Source organism: Vulpes lagopus, chromosome 23 (genome assembly GCF_018345385.1).
Source record: "Vulpes lagopus strain Blue_001 chromosome 23, ASM1834538v1, whole genome shotgun sequence".
Classification (NCBI taxonomy): Eukaryota; Metazoa; Chordata; class Mammalia; order Carnivora; family Canidae; genus Vulpes; species Vulpes lagopus.
In genome coordinates this window covers 42,147,573-42,173,928 of record NC_054846.1, presented here as the reverse complement: position 1 = coordinate 42,173,928, position 26,356 = coordinate 42,147,573, and the positions used below count along the sequence as shown (strand labels likewise).

The 26,356-nt window shown below is 35.4% G+C and overlaps 1 protein-coding gene and 1 pseudogene across 1 annotated transcript in view; one reads left to right on the top strand and one right to left on the bottom strand.

The window, feature by feature from the left end:
- PAWR (pro-apoptotic WT1 regulator) overlaps positions 1-26,356 on the bottom strand; it is a 101,223-nt gene that overhangs the window by 7,602 nt on the left and 67,265 nt on the right. Inside the window, exons 3-4 of the mRNA XM_041738255.1 lie at positions 19,495-19,529; positions 663-807 (exon numbers count right to left, since the gene is read on the bottom strand). Coding sequence (XP_041594189.1) covers positions 663-807; positions 19,495-19,529 — 180 coding nt within the window. The remainder of the gene's footprint in view (positions 1-662; positions 808-19,494; positions 19,530-26,356) is intronic.
- Positions 20,236-26,313, top strand: LOC121481161 (annotated as a pseudogene).

The window sequence follows — 26,356 nt, the reverse complement described above, 5'->3', positions numbered from 1 at the left end:
GATTAAATGTCGACAGAAGAAAACCTGAGTATATGGTTAATAAATTTATGCCAATATTCATTTAACTTGTTTTCAAGGATACTCCTAAACAGGCTTATTCTGACAATAGTTTCAAACACCAAAGATAGCTCTAGGGTCAAACTAGAAACCAGAAGAAAGTCTACAAATGATAAACTGTACAGATAACGTAATAAACGCACAGCAGGACACACTGCCAGCATAGACTTGTAACCATTTCAAAGACAGACTGTCTTTAATATATTAGAAGTAACTTGGGGCAGAATGGAAGTGCCCATTAAATTTTTTTTTTTTTAGTGCCCATTAAATATTAAGGAATAGGCTCCATTCCTAAAAATCTTAACATCAACAGAACTGGATAGGAAAGTATTAAGGCCATCAGAAAATGCCTAGCCACAATGCATCTGGAAAATATATACTTAAGACCGTGATTCAGAACTGCTACTTGACTATATATGGAAATGCCAATTAACACTAATGATATCTTCCACTAGCGCCTCTCATTTTTTCCCCTTTGTTGGCACTCTCTCTCCCATACAAATTTCAATTTGTTTTCTCAGCTGCTATAAAAGTAAAAAAATAAAAAAAAAGGAATCCCAATGGTATATTAATTTTATCAATCTTAAGTAATTTGTAATTCATACCTTTTCAAGATCTTCAATTTTCTTTTCCAACATGCTACTTGAGAGCAAATTACCTGAAGTATTTGCATCCCTGTTATATCGGCTGAACCCACTTCTATCTGTTCGGGGATATCTACTTGAGACATCTTCTTCAGAGGCAGTTGTGCTATGGAAATAAAAAGATGTATTTTATAAGTACGTAATACTCAGCAAGAAGAATGCCAGAAATATTTTCTATTCACCTGAGATAACTACCATTCCCTGAGGACACATGGTTTTAGAAGCCGACTCATTTATAACTAAAGAAATTAATCATTATTCCAACACAACCAAAAAAATTTTTTTAGTTAATTCTTTTGACCAATAATTACTGAGTAGCTGCTAAGTACCAGACACTGTTCTAGGCATGAAGATGTAACAGCAACAAAGACATGGACTCTGCCTTTCATAGGGCTTTCAGTTTACCAGGGAACAGAACCAATCATAATAAAGCAAGATGACCGTGACAATAAGGTAAGAGGCCTAAGGTACTATGACAACTATGACAGGAGACTTAAGGTAGATTATCTGTGACAGGAAAGCATTTTGTTTCCTTTTTCTTAAGTTCCAATCCATCATGGACTAATACTTCTTGTAAGATCAAATAAAAACAAACTAGTAGAAAAATAAAAATTTAGAAGGCCATATAAAATACAATTTCAATGTTTTATTAGCCATGCCCACAAAATTAATTTCAATAATATAATTAGAATGAACAGAAAAAAGAATTACATAAAACTGTGTGCTTTCACTGACGTATGCATATAGGCAATCACAGAAAACAGCCATCACACTAATTAATAACTTTTGTCATTTCAGAATTCTAACTTAACTCAAAGTGATGACTGACTGAAATGGCAATTCTTCATATCAAATACCAGTTCAAACTCTCTGAACTAATAGTATATAAGAGTTTTTAATGTTGTAAGTGAGTCTGCTTCTTGTTTTTTTGTATTCGTTACCCATTACTGCATTAAAAACTACACCAAAATTGGTGGCTTAAAACAACACACGCTTATTATCTCATAATTTCTGTTGGTCAGAAATCTGGAAGCAGTTTAGCTGAGTGGTTATGTTTCAAGGTCTTTTATGAGGTTTTGGTCAGGTCTGCAGTCATGTGAAGGCTTGACTGGTCTAGAGAATTCGCCATTAAGTTCACTCACATGGCTGATGGCAAAAGGCTTCAGTTTCTAATTGGCTGTTGACCAAAAGCCTCAGTTCTCAGTACGCAGGCTTCTCCACTGGGCAGTTTACCACATGGCAGCTGGTTTCCAGAACAGACAAGACAGACACGCATATCTGCTATGACCTAATCTTACAAGTGACATACTATCACATCAACCCTATGCATACTGCCGTGTGGAAACGGATTGCAAGATGTAAATACAGGAGGCAGGGCATCTATCTGGGAGCTCTCTCAGAGGCTGGCTACTTCTATGATTTCTTTTAATTGCACTTAACAGAGAAACTGGTTCCATAGATGTACATTGACAGGAATAGAAGATATTTTAAAGCAATTTCAGCTCAGGGTATTAATTTTTAACTTTTAACTCAAAATCCAGAAAATCATGCTTTTTAAAATTTGTCCTCAATCCTTCGTTGGTAGCCAAAACCAATAACTTATCCATCAAAATTATAATTCAGTCTAAAATAGCTTTTGATAAAAAACAATGGATTCTTAAACTATTAATTTCCTATGCATTGGTTTTCTTTCAATGAAAAATGAAATTCAAAGTGTATCTTAACCAAATTTGTAAATGTGACAAACTTCTTACCAAGTTTGTCTTACCCATTTGATTTTAACATTTATAAATGTGCACTACAAGAATTACCAACTACTTTACTGATAATTGTTACTATACTGTGAAACCCATCATAACAATTTATGGAAACTTTTCCCCCAAATTTCTAACTTTCATTTTTGTCCTTTGATATTATGTAACATTAAAAACATCTGACATTCTTTTTTCCGTGGAAGGCTAATAAGGTCATTTTTTAAAAAGAGTAAGGCTATCAGATAAATAAGTCTAATTCACATATTTAATGAGTTTGGGGACCAAACTGGTTTCATCTTGCAAAAACACTGAACATTCATCCCAAAGTTCAAACACTTTTGTCGGAATATTTTCCTTTGAAAATTACTGTATTCCTTAGCGTACGGTAACAGTCGACTGGCTTGGCTTCCAAACTATCACTTACTTTTAAAAAAAAATCTCAAATTTATTGCATTAGTGTAAGCAATTCACACTTTTATAGTGAACTACTGCTAATCTAGCTGATATAGCAAGTACACTGTTTAGTTCAGCTGACATAGCAAGACTTTCTCAATGGAAGAAGCAGGATGTTGCTTTACATTATGGCACAAGTTCCAGCATGTTTTTCTTGTCACCAGCTCTCTATAATCAGAACATACTCCCACAAAAGCAAAGCAAAACTGCAAACCACATTGATTTGTTAACCCTTTAAAATTTTAAATAACTCATAGTAAGCTACATTTGTCAGAAAGTAAGCTGAAAAATAAATTCTGCCTTCGTATCACTGTCATATTAACAAAATCAACGTGTTAATCAAATTATAATAAAAATTGCTTTCCTAAGCTTGTCTCAGAGAGTCAGTCGGTCTTCTGTATCACTAAATTATTCCCAAGTATATCAAGCTATGGTGTTGTCAAAAAGTATTACATAAACTACCTTCTTTGCTACAGATTCATCCAACATTTCCAAACAAACATCTTTGTCTTTTTGTTTGTATGTAGTTGTTTTCAATGTTAGCAACATGAAATGAGACTTAAAAAGAAACGAAAAAAGCCCTAATGATTACATATGAAATCATGGAGATCTGCTTCTGTCAGCTTCTTAACTGTAATATTTCTTCTTTCAAAATGCATTTGTGGTTGTGAATGTATTTATGTAATACTTACAAATGCCACTTAAACAACCCACTGTGGTTTTAGCACTTCCCCATCAATTATGGCTAAAAATTGAACTCAGTACAGGCATTCCTCAGAGATACTTTGGGTTTGGTTCCAGACCACCACAATGAAGCAAGTCTCGCAATAAAGAGGATCAAATGATTTTTTTTGGTTTCCCAGTGCATATGAAAGTTATGTTACACCATATTGAAACCTCTTTTTTAAATTTTATGTAACTATGTCAGTAAGTTTTTTTACGTTTTTATTTAAATTCTAGTTAGTTAACATACAGTACAATATTGGTTTCAGGAGTAGAATTCAGTGATTCATCACTTACATACAACATCCAGTGCTCATCATAACATGTGCCCTCTTTACACCCATCACCCATTTAGCTCATCCCCAACCCACCTCGCTCCATTAACCCTGTTTATCCCCTATCGTTGAGTCTCTTAAGGCTTGTTTCCCTCTCCTTGCTTTTCCCCCTTCCCATATGTTCACCTATTTTGTTTCTTAAATTTCACATATGAGTGAAACCATATGGTTATTTGTCTTTCTCTGACTTATTTTGCTTAGCATAATACACTCTGGCTCCATCCACATTATTGCAAATGGCAAGATTTCATTCTTTTTGATGGCTGAGTAATATCCAGATCATCTGTATCCATTCAAACTATGGAAACATAGTTTGTCTAGTGTTGATACTGCTGCTATAAACATCAGGGTGCATATATCCCTTCGAATCTGTATTTTTGTATCCTTTGAGTAAATACCTAATAGTGCAACTGATGGCTCATAGGGCAGTTCTATTTTTAACTTTTTGAAGAACCTCCATACTGTTTTCCAGAGTGGCTGCACCAGCTTGCAAGACAGAATGCCCACTCTCACCACTTTTATTCAACATGTACTGGTGGTTTTAGTCACAGCAATCAGACAGTATAATGATATAAAAGGCATCCAAATTGATAACGAAAAAGTAAAACTCTATTTGCAGATGATATGATACTATATACAGAAAACCCTAAAGAATCTATCAAAAGACTACTAGAACTGATAGATGAATTCAGCAAAGCAGCAGGATACAAAATAGATATACAGAAATCTGTTGCATTCCTATATATTAATAATAAAACAGTAGAAAGTGAAATTAAGAAAACAATCCCATTTACTAAAACTATACCATAAGCAACAAAATATCTAGGAATAAACTTAACCAAAGAGGTAAAAGATCTATACTCTGAAAAGTATAAAGCACTGATGAAAGAAATTCAAGATGACACAAATAAATGGAAAAATATTCCATGCAGATGGATTGGAAGAACAAATATTGTTAAAATGTCTATACTACCCAGAGCAATCTACACATTTAAATCCAATCTTTACCAAAATATCAACAGAATTTTTCACAGAACGAGAACAAACAACCCTAAAATTTGCATGGAATCACTAAAGACCTCAAATAGCCAAAGCAATCTTGAAAAAGAAAAACTAAACTGGAAGTATAACAATTCCAGATCTCAAGTTGTATTACAAAACAGTGGTAATTAAACAGTATGGTACTGACATATAGAAATAAATGCACAGATAAATAAAATAGAAAACCAGGAAATAAACCCACAATTATACAGTGAATTAATCTTTGACAAAGAGGGAAAGAATATACAATGGGAAAAAGTCTCTTCAACAAATGGCGCTGGGACAACTGGACAGCAATAGACAGAAGAATGAAACTGGACCAGTTTCTTTCATCATACACAAAAATAAACTCAAAGTGGATTGAATACCTAAATGTAAGACCTGAAACCATAAAAATCCTTGAAGAGAGTACAGGCAGTAATCTCTCAGGGCCATAACAACATTTTTCTAGATACGTCTCCTAGGCGAAGGAAATAAAAGCAAAAATAGATTATTGGGATGGCAAAAAATAAAGTTTCTACACAGCAAAGGAAACAATTGAACTAAAGGGCAATCTACTGAATGAGAGAAGATATCTGCAAATGACAAATCTGATAAAGGGTTAGTATCCAAAAGAACTGATACAACTCAGTATCCCAAAACAAATAATCCAATTAAAAAATGGGTAGAAGACATAAACAGATATTTCTCCAAAGAAGACATACAGATAGTCAATAGACACATAAAAAATTCTCAACATCAGTCATTATCGGAGAAATGCAAATCAAACTACAACATAATATCACCTCATGACTCACAGAATGGCTAAAATCAAAAACACAAGAAACAAGTGTTGACAAGGATGTGGATAAAAAGGATCCTCCTGTACTATTGGTAAAAATACAAATTGGCACAACCATTGTGGAAAACAGTATGGAGGTTCCTCAAAAAATTAAAACTAGAACTACCCTACGACCTACGAATCACACTGCTGAGTATTTAACCAAAAACTATGAAAACACTAATTCAAAGGGATACATGCACCCCTATATTTATTACAGCTTTTTACAATAGCCAAACTATGGAATCAGCCCAAGTGTCCATCAATAGATGAATGGATAAAGAAGAGGTGATATACATACATACATACATACACACACACACACACACACACACACCTATTCATGTATCATTCAGCTGAATATTATTCAGTCATGAAAAAGAATGAAATCCTGCCATTTGCAACATGGATAAAGCCAGAGGGTATAACACTAATCGAAGTCAGTCAAAGAAAGACAAATAGCATATGATCTCACTACTATGTGGAATTTAAGAAATAAATAAATTAGCAAAGGAAATAAGAGACAAACCAAGAAACAAACTCTTAATTAGAAAGAAAAAAATGATGGATACCAAAGGGAGTTGTGTTGAGAGATGGGTGAAATAGAGGATAAGGTTTAAAAAGTATACTTATGGGGCAGCCCCGGTGGCGCAGTGGTTTAGTGCCGCCTGCAGCCTGGGGTGTGATGCTGGAGACCCTGGATCAAGTCCCACGTCAGGCTGCATGGAGCCTGCTTCTCCCTCTGCCTGTGTCTCTGCCTCTCATTCTCTCTCTGTGTCTCTATGAATAAATAAATAAAATCTTAAAAAAAAGTACACTTATGATGATGATAAACACACACACAAAATATTCAAAAAAGTCAATGTAATCCATCACATCAACAGGCTAAAGAAGAAAAATCAAATGATCATACAAATAGATGTAGAAAAAAAATATGGCAAAATCCAACACCTACTCATGAAGAAAATTCTAAGACAAATTAAACACAAAAGGGAATTTCCTCACCTTGGTAAAGAATACCTACAAGAAACCTACATCACACTAAATGGTGAGACACTTGAAGCTACCTTGCTAGGACCAGGAACAAGGGTAGAATGTCTCCTCTCAGAACTCATTTGCAACATCTTAGAAGAAGTCTCAGCTAATGTAACAAAACAAGAAAAGGAAAAAGATACACAGATTGGGAAGACAAAAATAAAACTATTTGTTCAATGATGACATCATTGTCTATGCAGAAAATCCAAAATAATCAACAAAAAATTCTTGCAACTAACAAACAATTACAAGTTATAGCAAGGTTGCAGGATACAAGTTTAAAACACAAAAGTCAATCAATCACTGTCCTATATACTAGCAATAAACAACTGGAATTTGAAATTCAAAACACAATATATTTACATTAAGCTCCCCCCAAAACAAAATATTTAGGTATAAATATAGTAAGAAAGTACTGCATCTGTATGAGGAAAACTACAAAATTCTAAAGAAAGATATCAAAAAAGAACTAAATAAATGGAGATATTCTCAGCTAATGAATAGGAAGACTGAATATTAGCAAAGCATCAATTCTTCTCAACTTGATCTGTAGTCAATGCAAGCCCAACCAAAATCCCAGTTATTTTGTATTTTTTTTAAAGTTCTTTTTTTTAAAATTTTTATTTATTTATGATAGTCACAGAGAGAGAGAGAGAGGCAGAGACACAGGCGGAGGAAGAAGCAGGCTCAATGCACCGGGAGCCCGATGTGGGATTCGATCCCGGGTCTCCAGGATCGCGCCCTGGGCCAAAGGCAGGCGCCAAACCGCTGCGCCACCCAGGGATCCCAAGTTATTTTGTATTAACAAACTAATGCTAAAGTTTACACGGATAGGCAAAAAACAAAAACAAAAAACAAAAAACAAAAAGAGAATAGCTAACACAATATTGAAGAACAAAGCTGGAAGAGTATACTATAAAGCCACAGTAATTTAGACAATGTAGTAGTGCAGAAGGAATATAGGGCAATAGAATCGATAGGGAGCCTAGAAATAAACTCATATAAATAACCCACAAATATCCCCACAACTGACCTTTGACTAAGAAGCAAAGGTAATACAATGGAGCAAAGATAAAAGATAGTCTTTTCAACAAATGGTGCTAGGATAGCTGAACACCCACATGCAAAATATGAAAAATTAAAACAAAGACTTTATATCTTTCACAAAAATCAACTCAAAACGGATCACAGACCTAAATGCAGAATGCAAAACTGTAAAACTCCTAGAAGATAATTAACATAGGCGAAAAACTAGGAAATTCTGGTTTTGACAATTACTTTTTAGATTCAATGGCAAAGGCATAATCCATGAAAGAAATAATAGTTGGACTTCATTAAAATTAAAAATTCCTACTCTGTAAAGGACAATGTTAAGCAAATAGGAACATAAGCCACACTGAAAGAAAATACTTATAAAAGACACATCTGACAAAGAATTATAATACAAAATGTACAAAGAACTCTTAAAACTCAACAATAAACAAACTCTATTTAAAAAAAAAAGGCCAAAGATCTTATCAGATACCTTGTCAAAGAAGATACACAGAAGGCAAATAAGCATATTAAGAGATGTTCCATATTATGTCATCAGGGAAATGCAAATTAAAACAATGCACACCTATGAGAATGGCTAAAATCCAAAACAGTGACAATCCCCAAATATCGTTGAGCACTAGAACAAGAACTCTCATTCACTGCTGGTGGGAATGTAAAATGGTACAGTAATTCTGGAAGACAGTTCAGTAGCTTCTTATAAAACTAAGTAATACTTTTAACCATATGATCCATCAATCATGCTTGGTATTTACCTGAAGAAACTGAAAACTTATGTCTACACAAAAATCTGCACTGCGAAGTTTACAGCAGCTTTATTCCTACTGCCAAAATTTAAAAGCAATCACAATATCCTTTCCTAGATGAGTGGCCAAATAAACTGTGACATATCCAGATAATAGAATATTATTCAGTGCTAAAAAGAAACTTAAAGGCATATTACTAAGTGTAAGAAGCCGATATGAGAAGGCTATATACTGTAGGATTTCAATTATATGACACTGTGGAAAAGACAAAACTATGGAGAAAGTAAAGATCACTCGTTTCCAGGAAGCAGGGGGGAGAGATAATTCGGGGAGAATAAATAGGTGGGAGGTACAGATGGTTTTCAGAGCAGGAAAAATACTCTGTATATCATAATAATGAATATTTGTTATTCATTTGTCCAAACCTATATAGCATGTACAACACTAAGAGTGAACCATAGTGTAAACTATGCACTTTGGGTGATTATGATGTGATATGGAAGTTTATCGATTTTAACAACTGTGCCTTTCTGTTGGGGAAAACTGATGATGCATGAGGCTATGTGTGAGAGGAGGTAAGGGATATACTGGAAATCTTGGTACCTTCCCCTTAATTTTGCTATTAATTTTAAACAGCTCTAAAAAATTTGAATTTAAAATTTGAAATTAAAGAATCATGGCACTTCCACTCCGTTAATTTCCTATTCATAAAGGAGTCTACTGATCATGCAGTTGGGTGTGATGATGACAATATTAAAATGCAATTCAAGCTTCTAAGTGTTTTTACTCTCAAGTTCTGTTCTTATCTTGTCAAGGGTTGGTAACCAACAGTTCAGGGACCACACATTGAATAGTAGCACTACGCATGCTAGAGAATATTTATTTATTTTTTTAAAGATTTTATTTATTTATTCATGGGAGAAAGAGATAGAGGCAGAGACACGGGCAGAGGGGGAAGCAGGCTCCGCACAGGGAACCTGACATGGGACTCGATCCCAGGACTCCAGGATCACATGCCGGGCTGAAGGCAGAAGCTTAACTGCTGAGCTACCCAGGCATCCCGCTAGAGAATATTTAAAATCAGATTTAAGGGACGCCTGGGTGGCTTAGTGGTTGAGGTCTGCCTTCAGCCCAGGGCATAACCCCAGGGTCCCAGGATCGAGTCCCACGTGGGACTCCCTGCATGGAGCCTGCTTCTCCCTCTGCCTGTGTGTCTCTGCCTCTCTCTGTGTCTCTCATTAATAAATAAATAAAATCTTAATATAAAATAAAATTTTAAAACTTTTCACTTAACACTCCAAAATAAGCATATCATAATAATCTCTTATAATCATAATAAGAGATGATGATGTCCTAGATTGATGTGTTGGCATTGTTGGCATTGAAGATACAAAGTCAGTAAGACTTGATAAATGATTGAATGTAGATGGGTAGGGGGGAGTGTCATAAACAATGTCCAGATTTCTGGCTTGAGATCATCAAAGTGGACTTTGATTCCAACTACTGAAATCCACCAGGTTTCACAAGTTTACTTTTGAACATGCTGAGTTTCAGATATTTCTGAGATACTTGTAAGTACATATTTAAAAGTTGTTGGTTAGACAGGTATAGAGTTAATGATGACTTGGGATTCACTGGTATATATACAGGTAGTGACAGAAGTCATAGTAGTAAAGAAAATTTCTGGCACAAACACAGAAAGCAAAAAGAGAATAAAGCTGAAGACAGAACTGAGTAAACCAACACATAAAAAAACAAGTACAGGAAAGGAAGAACTACAAATAAGACTGAGAAATAGCGGCAAAGTGATAGAAAGGAAATCGAGAGAGTAAGGTATCACTGAAGCCATATCATATTATAGAAGGTCATCAGAATCATTTTAAAAAGTTTTTCTCTTAAAAAATTCAATTACCTGCATCAATATTATTCATGTAGAAATTACAATGCTGACAACCATAAACACAAAAATCTAGAAACATGAATATCCCCTAACAGCTCTGTATTTGTTTGATGCACAAGCTTAAGACAGTATTTTAGAAAATTTAACCCACTGACAATTTCTGAAATCCTTCATATTAGGCTTGTCATTACATAAATGAAATTATTATACAAATTCAAAACAAGGAATAATTATTACTAAAAAAATTAGTGCTTTATCCCCATTATATATAAGGTTTATAAGGAATACTATTAAAATTGTGAATAACTGTTATTTGATCTTCTGGCAAATTTAGCTCTATTTTAAAAACAAATGTTTTCAACTTATTTTGAAGGACATATATATACAGTGCAAAATACATAGAGCAAAAAAAGGTTGTGTCAGAGGCAACTGAGTGTGGCTTAGTTGGCTAAAGCACCTGCCTTCAGCTCAGGTCATGATCCCAGGGTCCTGGGATCAAGTGCCACGTCAGGTTCCCTGCTCAGTGGAGAGTCTGCTTCTCCCTGTAGCCCTCCTCCTGCTCATGCGCTCACTCGCTCTCTCTCTCATGCTCTCTCTTTCTCAAGTAAATGAATTTTTTTTAAAATAACACTTGTTTCATCAACTTCAAAAAGTTTGTAATATTCTACTTAGGAATGTTAACACAAGTTTCTAATAGAATTCCAAAAAGAATCCCCTCTGTCCTTAGCTATAAAAATATTAACCATAATGTCCAGAAAAGGGAAAAGAATAAAGTGTCATCAAAGATAAATACTTCCAAAAAAAAAAAAAAAAGATAAATACTTCCATTTACTGAAAGTTTTTCCCACCTGGGAATTTTTTAACATCTTCTTGTGGAAAGACAAGGAGGTGTTATGATGGGGAATAAAACATTGTTATTCTAAAACTATCATGAGAACAAGATTGGCACAGCATTATAAGATTACAGCTAGAGGAATTTTCCACTAAAATAGGTATTTTAAGGCTTAGCAATTAGAAGAAATACAAGACTCATGAATAAAATCCTACTTTTAGAATGGATATCAAATATTTAGCAGTACTGGATAAACTATGAAATCTCTAAATAATCAGCAAGTACATGACTGGCCTTCATATTTTTAACATATTTTGCTATCTTACTCTGTTACTCCCACTCCTCAAAACAGCCCCTTACTCTGTACATCTCTTTCTTCTTCCTTTACACACACACACACACACACACACACACACAAACAACTAAAGATCAAAATAAAAAACTCAGACGCTACTCAAGTCGATAGATATTAACTATGGGAAACAAAAAATATAAATAATTTATCTCCAGTAATCCCACCAACCCAGAGATAACTGTCGATACATTTTACAATATAATAGTTTTTAACTTTTTTGGATCACAGCTCCCTTTGAAAGTCTGACAAAAAGATAAATATTTATTTATAAGCAAATATTATATTCTATTACATAGAATTTTAGTAGATTTCAAGGGTTATGAACACTTGATATATATTATGATACTTCATTTTGCATCATTCTCTTTATAATATACTCTCCCTCTCTCCATTTAACATAAATAGGTAATAATTATCCTATATAATTCATGGTTTTCTAAAGCATCAGTTTAATGTCTGCATTATAACTATTTATACTATATTAATAAGTTATAGCTTATAACCTACCTCATTGTTAGAAATTTAAGTTTTCCCTGTTAGGGGCTACCTATCATACACACTCACTTCTGGTATATTACATATAGTGAATTATCCTAAAAAGATCAAATATAACAGTTATCTCATCAAATGTACCTGGTGGCTAAATTTCACTACCCGAGGTATAGACAAACAAACCCAGAGAACATTCTTCTAGATGTAAGTCACTGCATTAGGTAAGAAGAGCTAAAATTATACACTTTTCATTATTATCTTAACATGTGTCTCCCAAACAGCCAAGCATAGTACACCTTGCACCTCAGAATTATTCAACACATATTTGACATAAAACATCTATTTTATTTTTTAAGAAAAATCTTCAACTAAGCAATATGAAAAATTTCTGTGTATTAAGAGGGACGCCTGGGTGGCTCAGAGGTTGAGCGTCTGCCTTCGGCTCAGGGTATCCCACATCGGGCTCCCTGCAAGGAGCCTGCTTCTCCCTCTGCTTGTGTGTCTCCCTCTCTCTACGTCTCTCATGAATAAATAAATAAAATCTTTAAAAAAGAGAAATATTTCTGTGTATTATGAATAAATAGGAACCACAAAAATTTACACGTGAATATTCACAGCACACTATAAATTACATATCCTAATATAATTCATATGAACCAAAACGTGGAAACACCTCAAACGTCCATCAACTGATGAATGGTTAAACAAAATGTGGTATTATCCAGGCAGACTATGTAACACAGATAAACCTTATAGATGTTATGCAAAATGAAAGAAGCCAGACCAAAAGGCCACATATTGTATAATTTCATTCATATGCATTATCCAGCATATGCAAATCTCTAAAAACACAAAGCAGAGTACCAGTTGCTAAGGCTGAAGGGAAAAATGGAGATTGGCAAACTATTTAATAGGCATGGAGCTTCCCCTTTTTTTGGAAAAAAAACTGGGGAGGAGAAGCTCTAGAACTAGATAGTGTTAACAGTTATGCAACACTGGGTAAGTACAATCGACCACAGAATTGTACACTTTCAAAGGATAAACTTTATGATATTTGAACTACATCTCAAAACTCTTAAAAACAGAGATTAAATATGGAATAGCAAATTCAGATTCGTGCTTAGTTTCCAAGGAAATATAATACTTAAAATGCACTTAAAAATAATATTATACCAAATATTATTACATAATTTCTCTTTCTTGATTATAAGGATAACTTAAGCTCTTGCTGGGTCTGAAGAATATTGGAACAAAAGTTATTTTCCCATACTGTAGCTAGAACAAAGTAAAGATAACTGAGTAGACTCTATGACATCCAAAGCTACATAAGTTGAAGTTATTTTGCAAAAAAAAACTATGTTAAACAAAAATATCCGGTTATTGGTACCTTCCAGTTTGTTGGGAGTCAAAATAAGCTAAATTAAACTCTGACCAAATGCTCTGCATTGTACCCATACTAGGCAAATAATATTACCCTGAGGTAAAGCAACCTATATTGATAAAACCAACCGATCTCTTTGATCTCACACAAGTCATTATATGCCTCAGTTTACTCATTTTTAAATGGGGATAATAAAACATCTCCCTCATAAGACTACTGGGAGAACTGACTGAATTAATGTATATGGAAAGTACTCTGAACAGTGTATGGTACATAATAAATACATAAATCTTAGCTAATAATATTTATAACATGGATAAAAATTCAGATCCACAAGGGAACAATTAGGTCCACAAAATGTACTAGTATCTCAATTACTTTTAAATTACCATTTTTTGACATTCGTGTTCATTTGTAATACCCATTAAGCATAGCTAGAACATATAGCTATTGCATGCCTTACAGCATTCGGTAAAATACAGAATATATTAATATAAAAATAAGGCATCTTGAGAAGAAATAGATTTCCTTAGAAAACACACATAGGGGATCCCTGGGTGGCGCAGCGGTTTGGCGCCTGCCTTTGGCCCAGGGCGCGATCCTGGAGACCCGGGATCGAATCCCACATCAGGCTCCCGGTGCATGGAGCCTGCTTCTCCCTCCGCCTGTGTCTCTGCCTCTCTCTCTCTCTCTGTGACTATCATAAATAAATAAAAAATTAAAAAAAAAAAAAAAAGAAAACACACATAGTCCAAGAAGACTGGTTTCTCTTCAGCTACTGGAAGATTCATTTGGTCTTTCAGTCTGCAATTAAAGAATATGGCTGATTGTTTTGGTTTGATCCCTAACCAATAAATCAAAGAAATTTCTGGTGACTCAGTGGTTCTCAAAACACATGTACAATCAAACAAGAACTACTGGTTTTAAAACAATGGTTATAAAGACGGTCCCATTTAGAAAAAAGTTGCGACATCTTGTATCTCTGCATGAAAATTGTTTCTTCACTTCCTAAACTTAAATAGGTTCTATTCAATTTCCTATGAAAGAGCCTAAGAATCAAGTGACAACTAAGGATTTGAACTCCTCTGTATGGTAGCTCAAAACAACAGATCTGAGATAGAAATAATCTAAGATATAGTATCTTTTAAAAGTGATCCCTCTTTTCTTCCCCACATGAAGTGTAAAAAGCAGAGTTATCTGAAATCAGATGGGAAGTCGTGATTCCACATGTGAATGAATAGCTGTGGCTCCTACTGAGGTCAGCTGGTAGATGTTTGCGGTGTGTGTTTTGTGTCTTCCTACATAGTTCAGTTGAGCTGGGTGCAGTTTCTGTGTTTACCTAGTGTTTCTGATGAACAAAATTATGCATAAGCAAACATAAAATCTGTGTTATGGTCAAACTGTTTCCTAACATATCAACTGGGACAAATTCAAGTTTCCAAAAACATGTATTATAGCAGAACTGACTGGAAGCGGATGTTGGCTCTTAAGGAAAAGAACTGTAGTCATGTTTTATCCAAATAAAGAATGGGGGGGGGGGGGTACCTGGCTGGTGCAGTCAGAATAGCATGCAACTCTTGATCTCAGGCCCATGTTGGGTGTAGAGGTTACTTAAATAAATACAAATTTTAAAAATAAAAAATAAAGAAATTATGGGCCTCCAATGCAGTTATAATGAGCGCCTCTGGTAGGTTTATACTGTACTTCATTGAAAGGGAGAAGAGCAGAGACTGCTCCGCTGATACCAGCCATTCTTTTTAAAACTTAAAAGAAGCAAAACAGAATGCAAAATCCAATATGCTCACAATCATGCAAATAAGAAGCCTAAAAAATAAAATGGAAGCAAAAAAAATAGAAATAAGGTTAATAATGACTGACTTGGATGGTAAGTTTGTGAGTAGGCTTTTCCAATTCAAGTCTTCAGTAGTGAGGATTGCTTTTAAAAAGAAGAGAACAATTTTTTAGTAATCGTTTTTAGTAATTGAAAAAAATTGTGAGGAAAGAAAAGTCCTGAAAAAGGTACATGCGTTATAGCTATAGAAAGAAGTACAATAATAACATGAAACACTAGGTCTGAAATAGGATTTTGCACCTAACCTACGTTTTAACTAAGACAATGCTTACTCTTTCTAATGTTCATATTATGATGTGTTCACATACTTTATAAAAGCAAGACCCTGTGGTGGCTCAGTCGGTTAAGCACTGGACTCTTGACTTCAGCTCCCGTCACGCTCTCACTGACCTCTCACTGACCATGAGATCAAGCCTCGCGACCAGCTCAGCGGGGAGTCTGCTTCTCTCTCTCTCCCTCTGCTCCTCCCCACCCCTGCAGCATGTGCACACCCCCCACCCTAATAAAAAATAAATCTTTATAATAAAAAATAAAAATATTTCTTCTCTTGTAACTTAACTAATTTCTGCTCAGAGGGAATGTGGTATACCAAAGGGTTCACAAAGTAAAGCCTTTTTCCTCACTTTGGAAAGATGATGTCTGCCCCCCAACCTATTTGTTGGGTAATGTATGTCAAGGTGCTTTGCATACTATTAAAGGCTACATAAATATATCCCATGTAAGGTTACTAGAGGGGAAGGGGACTTAGAACACTTATGACTTTGCACACTTAATAAAACACTGCATTAAATATATTTGTGAAAACAAAGGGACCAGTTAATTACTGTGAGAATGATAAAACTTAGTATTTGTCTTAACGTGCTTCCCATATTTTTTATTCAGAACCATTCCTGATGGTTGATTATACGCTTAAATAAAAATGGTAAATTATACACCCTGGTTAATCCTGCCCTTTGCAAGTCACTTAGAACTGTCTTGCCCTTTTCTTTTTTTTTAAGGTGTATGACAGTTTTATTTAGATATCACATCAAGCAGGGTATCTATAAGCTAATAACCTGTCTTGTCCTTAAAAAAAAACTTTAACTATTGGACTATAAACTTAACCAAGTAAACATATTAAGAAAAATCACGGGATGCCTGGGTGGCTCAGCAGTTGAGCATCTGCCTTTGGCTCAGGATGTGATCTTGGAGACCCGGGATTGAGTCCTCCATCGGGCTCCCTGCATGGAGCCTGCTTCTCCCTCTGCCTGTGTCTCTGCCCCATTCTCTGTGTCTCTCATAAATAAATAAATAAAATCTATTTTTTTAAAAAATCACATATTGGAAAAAAAAACCTACAAAAACATACTGATCCATCTTTCCTAAACCTTGAGTCTCAGAGACTTCATGATCCTCTCACCTCCAAATAGTTTCTAAACACATTTTAAAAAGGAAAGTAGTCAATATATAAAAGATGCTCTGCACAAACAAGAGTTGATGAATTAAAATATAGCCTAACTATAGTGTTTAACAGACTCAATACTGAAAAAGTACATTCTTGATATTTGTAAGAAAAAAATATTTAATTATAACAGCACATATACAAACTAGTCTTGTCATTATATCCTCTAATGACTTTTTAAGGATTTGTCCAGCTATTTGTCATACACCTTTAAAAAAAGGTGTATACAGTATAACATAAGCTATCTGGTGCACTGAAAACATTTTCTAACAGATGAGGACAAATTTCTATTCTTAAGGCATTCTTCCTTTTTTTTAAATGCCAATTAGTCAGCAGACACCCTTTGCAAGAACATCTATTCTCTAGTCATTGCTACAACTTGAGAAATTAATGAAAGTAATGAATTGTAGATGTATGATTTAACAAATTCCTCTAGATAAGGAATTGATAATTTTAAATACAGATTCTAGGTTTTATGTTGTTTTCTTTTAGTATTTTTTTCCTTTTTAGACAGTATTCAAACTGCATGCAGAAACGAATTGCTGGAAGTCAGAGTGAATAATGACTAGCAGCTTTAAAAAATTTTGTTTTATAACAGTATTAAACAGGGCTAAATCTTTGAAAATTGAAAAGTAACAAAACATGCTCTAGGTCATGGAAATTTAAAAAGTACCAGCAGAGGAACTGCTCCTAAGTAAAATAATGGTCTGAAAGCTTAAAAATAAAAACAAACATGGTGGAAAACCAATCTTCTTCCTGATTTAACACAGTGATATGTAAATGAATCTTCTGATGAATATTTATAAGAAAATTATTCTCCTGTTGATTCTAGTTAAAGAACAGTAATCTGAATAGTGTCAATTATAATTCAAGGTTTACTATTTAACAAGTAAATATTTATATATTTATTAAGTTACTGAAGTTTTATCTTTATCCCTAAACCAAAAACTAGTGATAAAAATTTTTTTGGTTTGAGAATGTGGCCTGAAAATAAGCCAAATCAAAGCTATTTCACTGGCAATAATTTCTGGCAAAAAAACAAAAACAAAAACAAAAAACAAGATTCTTTCCAGTTTAAGCTATTCATGTTAAGTAAAAATTATTAAGCAATGTATAAATGTCAGATGCTTAAAAGATTCACAGGTTTCATTATACCTAAATTAAAATTACTCAGAAATGAAAACTGAAGCAGAAGTAGCAGCAAACATACTAGGTTCACCTGAGACAGTTTCAGACTTTCCTACTCTACTATTTTGGCCTTTTTACCTCTTGCAACCACTAGTAGATATTACAGCCAATAGTAAAACTTAAAAATTGAGTTTTATTTATATGTAATAGTATGGAAATTGGAGCTTCTCTTAATGTTTTGTTTTAGATGGAATATAATAACCAACTTTCAACAAAATACTTCAAATGTTAACAAATAGAGAAAATTAAAGGTTTTATATATGTAAACTTAGGTAGATGGTGCAAGCATGTGTGTTCTGGAATCAGGCTGTCTGAGTTCCAATCTAGACTTACTGTTGGCCAAGCTTGTATCCTCATAAAATTATTTTACCTCTTAAACCCACTTCTCTCATCTACAAAATGAAAGTAAACATTGTACCTTCTGTACCTCTCTTTTAAGATACCTGTTGAGAACTGAATGAGATATCTCCATGTAAAGCATGTTGGACATGATAAGCGCTTGATAATGTTTACTATTATTCTACGATTATTAGCACACGTATGACCAACATCTTCTGCAACCTTATGATAACACCTGGGAAAGAGGAAGCTAATAGCCCAAGCATCTCCATTAAACAACTTCGCATATTTAATTCTGATTTTCTTCCTATATATGTACATACACACTCAAACACATTTTTTGGTAAAAGCATTACTCATTGTGTAGAAGACTTGGTATGATCTGAATGTTTTACATTCCCCCAAAATTCCTATGTTGAAATCCTCGTGTTCCGTATGATAATATTAGGAGGTGGGGCCTTCTAGAGGTCTTTCAGAGGTGCTTAAGTCACAAAGGTAGAGTCCTCATGGATGGAATCAGTATGCAGAGAAGAGAGATCTGAGAAAGCTCCTTGGCTCTTCCACACCAGGGTTAAGGACGGTGTAAGAAGTTCTTAGTCAGCAACCTAGAAGATGGCCCTCACCAGAACCTGACCTTGCTGGCTCTCTGATTCGGGACTTTCAGGTTCCACAATTGTCAGAAAAGTAGTTTCTATTTAATCTATCCTGTCTACCGTGTTTTGTTATGGCATCCCAAGCTAATAAAGATAGTATTCTTGTATTTTCAAAGTTCAAATATACAAGGGAAAATGATTCTCAGTTTTTATTTTGCTAATTTCACCAGTTCCATACAAATTCACAGTATGCAGTTTTCAGAGACAGCAGGGTACGTCAAAGTCATGAATCAGACAGATGTTACCACGTTCCTGCCTACAATGTAATTCTTCTTAACAGCACATTAAGGTTTCTTAATTTTCAACAAGCTGTTTGAAACAGTTCTAGTTAGTTAAGCCACAGACAGACATTACAGTCATATCTACAATATGTTGTAAGTTAAAAATTAAGGATTCTCACCTTTTATATCTGCCTGAAACTGTTCTAGATGATTCCTGTAAAGCAAAAATAATGACATCAGTTTGGGTGAGTGTGCAAGAACATAATTCCAGATATTAACACAAAACCGTTAAAAATGTCTAATTTTGAAAGAAACTAATTTGGCACAAGTGTTGCTTTAAAAAAAATTCACAATGCTGGCAAAACAAAATAAGACTCTACATCTGATTTTTCAGACAAAACCAAACACTTCTTTAAATTTTTAATTTAGAAGACTTTTAAAACAAAATTGACAAAGGAAGCATCATTCATCAATCAATTGGCTTAATGGAAGCCAATGAGCATTCAAAAACACAATTAAAATCAAATATATATATGTGTGTATTTGTATATATGTGTATATATACACACACATGGATTTCCCTTCTTTTTTATATATTCAATTTAAAAAAAAGATTCACCACATACGTATAATGATTAATGCTTATTTTCAAAGACAGCTAAAAATTAAAAGAAAGTACTGTTCATGTTGATTGTATGCTAACCAAAAGGAAGTGGCTAAAAGTTAACATTAACCACTGGGGTAGGGAAATTATTATCTTGTGATTAACCAGTTATTTTTCTTTCTTTCTTTCTTTCTTTCTTTCTTTCTTTCTTTCTTTCTTTCTTTCTTTCTTTCTTTCTTTCTTTCTTTCTTTCTTTCTTTCTTTCTTTTAAAAACTTAGTCGTTCTTTTTTTTTTTTTTAAGATTTCATTTATTTAGTCATGAGAGACACAGAGAGAGAGAGAGGCAGAGACACAGGCAGAGGAGAAGCAGGCTCCTTACAGGGAGCCCAATGTGGGAGACTCGATCCCCAAACCAGGATCATGTCTTGAACCAAACGCAGACGCTCAACCACCGAGCCACCCAGGCGTCCCAACCAGGTATTTTTCTGTTCAATCTTTTTTTTTTTTTTTTTTTTTAAGATTTTACTTATTTATTTGGAACAGAGAGAGGGCAAGTACATGGGAGCAGGAAGAGGAGCAGAGGGGGCTGGAGAGGGAGGGGGGAAGAATCTCAAGCAGATTCAGTGCAGGGTTCAATCCCTCCATCCAGATCATGACCTGAGCCTAAACCAAGAGTCAGACACTTAACCAACCGAGCCACCAGGGCACCCCTGTTCAATCTTTTTTTTTTTTTTTTAAAGATTTTATTTATTTATTCATGAGCGACACAGAGAGAGACAGAGGCAGAGACAGAGGCAGAGGGAGAAGCAGGCTCCCTGCAGGGAGCCCAACATGGGACTTGATCCTGGGTCCCCAGGATCAGGCGCTGGGCTGAAGGCGGCGCTAAACCACTGGGCCACCGGGGCTGCCCTGTTCAATCTCTTAATAGCCCCAGCTCCCCAAATAATTTTTGCAGTTTCATCTTAATAAAACTTAGTCAAAAAATGCTAATGCCATAGTTTCCAAAACAATACTTCTCTCTCAGTTTGATTATAATTGAAATATTTTAAAACATGACACCAAATGAACAGCTTGATTGCCCAGACTGCCTTTTACTGAAATGGAGTAAGCTGAATTGCTAAATGAGAACAGCCTTTATTGGATTTACCGATTTGTGGGTTGCTGATACACTGAAATGATATGAACAACACTGCAATAAATAATACTTCTGAAGCTTAACACAGAAGCATTTTCCTGAATGTGGTAAAACTTTGATTAATACAGATTTAGAGCAGAATTTTAACAAGTACAAAAATGTGAGATGAAGGCTGTTTTTAGCAATACTGAACTATAGTGGCATTATACTAATTTTATACTTTGACCCACTTAATAGACTTAAAGTCAGTATTAGACAAATTTCTAGTTAAGTATACTAATAAGAAGTTGTGTAATATCAGTTTTCCATATTTCCGGCAGCTTTTTTTTTTTTTTTAAACAATTAGTCACTTAAAAATGTATCGCAGTTAAGTTTCACACAATATTTTCTATACTGCTAGTTTGGTGCAATTTGTAGAATTAGAACTCCGATCAAATCATTCAATGTTCATATCCAAGATATGTAAGCAATTAGAATTTAAGCTTATTTCTATATAACTACTATTTCAATAGTTAAGATTCTGAAGCAGACAGAAGACACTCAAGCTTATTCTTTATTGATATATTTAAGTAGGGTCTTTTAACTACACATTTTGTAGCTAAAGGTTATTTCACAGTAATTCTAGTAATCAAATGACATTCCTTAGCAATGGAAAGTTCCCCAAATTGGATAGACTATATTAGTATGAGAACTAGTATCAGAAGAAATTGGGAGGAGTGGTAGGTAGTCTGCTGCTCCTCTGCATTCAAAGTGGTCAATTAAAGATGGAATTTAAAGTGATCTCTAAACTCTTGCCAAAAAGAGGAACTTGGGCATTTCTTGAATGAGAAATATTAGGTAGAAAAAAACTAAATCAATCCCTATAGTGCAGCAAGAGTCCCTTATAATTTTAAGAAGGAAAATGCTTGATGTTTTTACACATTAAATACACAAATATAAACTTCACCTCAGATTTGTTAACTAGAAGCCTCTGTATTTCTGTGGCAACAAAGACTTCCAAGCAAAGGATGGCAACTCATTAATTAGTATCCCTGTTAAAGTTGACAAGTGCATTCTAAATGGGGTAGGAGGTAGGAGAAATACCAGTATCACTGAAACTACGTATAAAAACTGTAAGTGCTAAGACTGACATTGGTCTTAAAAGTTTCAAAGACTATGTAATTAGACCTTACAATAACCCCAAAGCCTGTTACACAACTGATTTAAAATTATACTTTGCCTGAAATAATCTTCCCTGCAATGGGATGGTTTGTATTACTAATGAGAGGGGGAGAGACCTACAGTGAGCTTAGAAAATGTTGGCAAGGCACAAACTGTTTTGTGTAAGTTTAAATAAAACATTCTGCTTCAGTCAAGCTTAGAACGCTCAGTAAGGAAATCCCATGCATTTTCTTTACAGGTGCAGTGGCAGATTAGAACTTGTAAAGTATAAACAAATATAAAAGCATATGTGAAATAAGATCAGAGAAATACAAGCCCAGCTAAATATAGCAAAAGAATACTGAGGTTATTCGATTAGACTAATTAGTGACGAAGCCATAATCCTCAATAAAATTGTGGCATAGCATGCTAACTGGCCTTCCAGACTAACTTCAAGTGCCTATACTGGTACACTTAATGTAACAAGATACGCTGTTGAAGATGAATGCAGAACAAAATATCTGTAATGGATCATTGATAAAATAGCTAAGAAAATGAAAAACTAAACAAGAACTTTATTAAAGTAACAAAGATTAAAAAAGGAAAAACTCATTATTCCCCTTCCTTTCTGAATGAGTCAGTACTAAAGCCATTAGGTGAGACAGAGCTAGATGCGAGGGAAATAAAGAGGCCCAAATCAGTATCAGAGTACTGGAACACTACATGAAGAGCTGCCTGGCACAGAGAAAGCGTCCAAGCTAACTGCAGAGAACATCCACATAGCAGGGGGACTTGGCTTGGCCGGAGAAATCAGGGCCAGAGCAGAAATAAGGGTATCTACAAAGTGGGAAAGGAAGTCAGGTCCTGAGGCAACATCAGGAAGGGAGTCCCACGTAGAGACATCAAGAGGCCCAGGTAGGGTGTGATGGTCATTCTTTCAAGAGGGTGACACATAAGAGTTTTAGAGCCTCAGAAGGTTTAAAAAAAAAAAAAAAGCAGCATGGCATGGAGAGTTCATAGCCCTTGCAGAGAGCCTCTCTGCAAAGAGATGAACAGGGGTGACATACCAGAGCCTTAACAGGATCAAGAGAGTGTCCATACTGAGTAGTAGTCTGGCCTGGAGGTGTGAAAACCCAACCAGGTTAATGAGAGGTCTCCATGGAGAAACAATCCAGCCTGAGGTCTCAGAGTCTGAACATGAACAAGGATAGTAGGAAAAGGAGCCTATTGCAGGATGACAGAGGCTAAGCAGTGTACGGAGGGAATCCCAGGGAGTGTGTGTGTGTGTGTGTGTGTGTGTGTGTGTGTGTGGTGGGGGGATCCAGTGTGGAGAGTCACAATTCAAGCAACGTAAGGAGGGCATTCTATAGCCAGCCTTGCATGCGATGCCCAAGCCTGAAGACTGTCAGCAGGGTGTTCATGTGCAAAGACAGCCAACATGGGATGTCAGAACCCACTTGTGGTGAAGAGGGTATAAATATGGGGAAGGGGAGGCAATGGGAGATAGGTTACATATAAGGGGACGGAACAAATAAGAAGACATTCAGGAGAATGGGAAACAAGTTTCTCAATGTCATAAAAGGGAGTTACAACTACTACAATAAAGCCCTATAGTATTAGATTAGAAGTTATCAGTATAAATTAGTATCCACAGAAATAGATGTAGGTGAGTAGGCAGACAGCAGCCAGATATGTACATTATTTGATGGGCCCGATATAGTCACAGGAGTCATTAAATGAGTGGAAGACAGAGGTAGGAGGAGGTCAGAGGGAGATATGACTAAGAAGAAAGGTCAGAATGACAAGATGTAGGAAGTACTCAACCCACCATTGCAGGCTTTGATGGAAGGAGGGCCATAAGCCAAAGAATGTGGGTAGCCACCAGGAGCTGGAAAAGGCAAGGAAATGGATTCGTCCCTAGAGCCTCCAATAACAAACCTGGTCCAGATTTTAGCCTCTGATTTTAGTCCTTGATGCTGGCCAATGAGACCCATGGAGGACTTCCCATTGAAAAAACTTTAAGATGATAAATTTGTACTGTTTTTAAGACAACAAATTTGTAGAAATTTGTTAGAGCAGCAATAGAAAACTAATATGGATGCTAACAGGATATAATCCAACAGAGAAGATAGTAACAGCGAGTCAATACAGATATAAGCACAGGAAGATGATAGAGATAGAAAGTCTGATGGGGATTAAGATATCTACAGGATTCAAAGCACTTATCCATAAAAAAATATATATTTTTCCTGTTAAAGGATTTCATGTGAATCAGCAGTTCCACAAAATATTTATTAAGAAAGGGAAAGCAGAATCTGGAAACAACTACTTTAATCACATGACCAGAGTGATCAACAGCAGCAATAGAACAAATTACAATTATGTGCCCCAATAGGAATCACAGTGAGAAGAACATAGCATCAATTCTGTGATATTCCTGACAAAGATCTATAATGTGAATACAATTAGAGTAAATATTAGGTAACCCAAACTGAAGGGAAAAATCATAAACTTCTCTGTAGTCTTTTAAAATGTGAAGATTAAGAAATTTAAAGAGAGACACTGTGGAACTGCTTCAGATTAAAGGAAACTAAAGAAATAACAGCAACTAAATGCAACTCATGATGCTGAATGAGATCCTTTTGCTAAACTTTAGAACATCACTGGGACAACTAGTGAAACCCAAACAAGGTCTGAGTACTGGATGGTAAGAATGTGTCATTTTTAATTTCTTATTTTTAAGGACCATGTTGTGGTTACATAGGAGACTGTAGAAAATACCCAAGCAAGGAGAGAGAGGCTCTTTCCTTTCGGTCTGGTGGCGGTCATCAGCCCAAAGGTAAGCCATGATGGGCGCCCAGCAGTACACCCAGGGGCTACGGAGAAAGAAGCAGTCCCCTGTAATGTACTTTCTTCTCCGGGTGCACTGCTGGCAGTACCACCAGCTCTCTGCGCTCCACGAGGCCCCTGCCCAACCTGGCCTAAAAAAGTGTACAGACCAGGGTAAAGGCCAAGCAAGATCATATCATACATAGGATTCATGCGCAATGTGGTGGCCACAAACACCCAGTCTCTAAGGGTGTGACCTATGGCAAGCCTGTCCATCATGGTGTTAACCAGCTAAAGTTTGCCTGGAGCCTTCAGTCTGCTGCAGAGGACAGAGCTAGACACCACTGTGGGGTCTGAGAGTCCTGAATTCTTACTGGGTTGGCAAAGATTCCACGTATAAATTCTTTGAGATTATCTTCACTAACCTATTCCAAAAAGCTATCAAAAGAAATCCTGACACCCAGTGGATCACCAAACCACAGGGAGATACAAGGACTGACATCTGCAGACCTCAAGAATGTGGCCTTGGAAAGAGTCACAAGTTCTACCGTAGGTATTGGGGGTTCTTGCTGTGTGGCATGAAGATGCAATGCTCTCCAGCTCCACCATTACTGCTAAGATAACTAATGCTTGTAAAATTAAGTGTTCCTTAATTTATCTGTTAAAATAAGTTGTCTGCAGAATGTTCCATGAGTGTACTGTCAAATTATGAAAGTTAAAGTGCAGTAATGTTTGAAAACTGTAAGTGGTAGGATATCTCTGTTTCTTGTAAGATAAACGCTTTTATCTTTGCTTTATTTTATTATGGAGTTTATATATCAATATTTACAATGCTATTTGGAATAACAGGTATAATATAAATTCTGTAAAAGTGGACTGCAGAAGCTAGCCACATAGATCTGTTGGTGCATGTAATAAAACCTACAGCTTCACTGAGATGATGTAACGCTTTGCTGGTTTACTCTCAAATGGCTGTTTCTAGGGGTTCAGTAAGAAGCTTCTTAAAATTGGATTTCATTTAGAAACGTGAAGAATTTCCTAATCTTTTATATATCTTAAATATATATGTAAAATCACATGCAGAATAATAAAGTTAACTAGGGCCCACATCTTTAGGTTTAATTTAATATTCCATTTATGTAACTGCTGCTTCTGAAAGAATAAATTAAGAGAATTCCACCATTTTTAGGAGAACTGAATAAATCTGTTGCAAGAGGGTTCTCTTACAAATGATGGTATATCTTGCTTATTAACCTCAGCAAAACTGCCTTGGTCTCCACCGCCAGAGTTCCTATAAAAGATGGAGGCTTCTGGTTTTATCCCACAACCCTA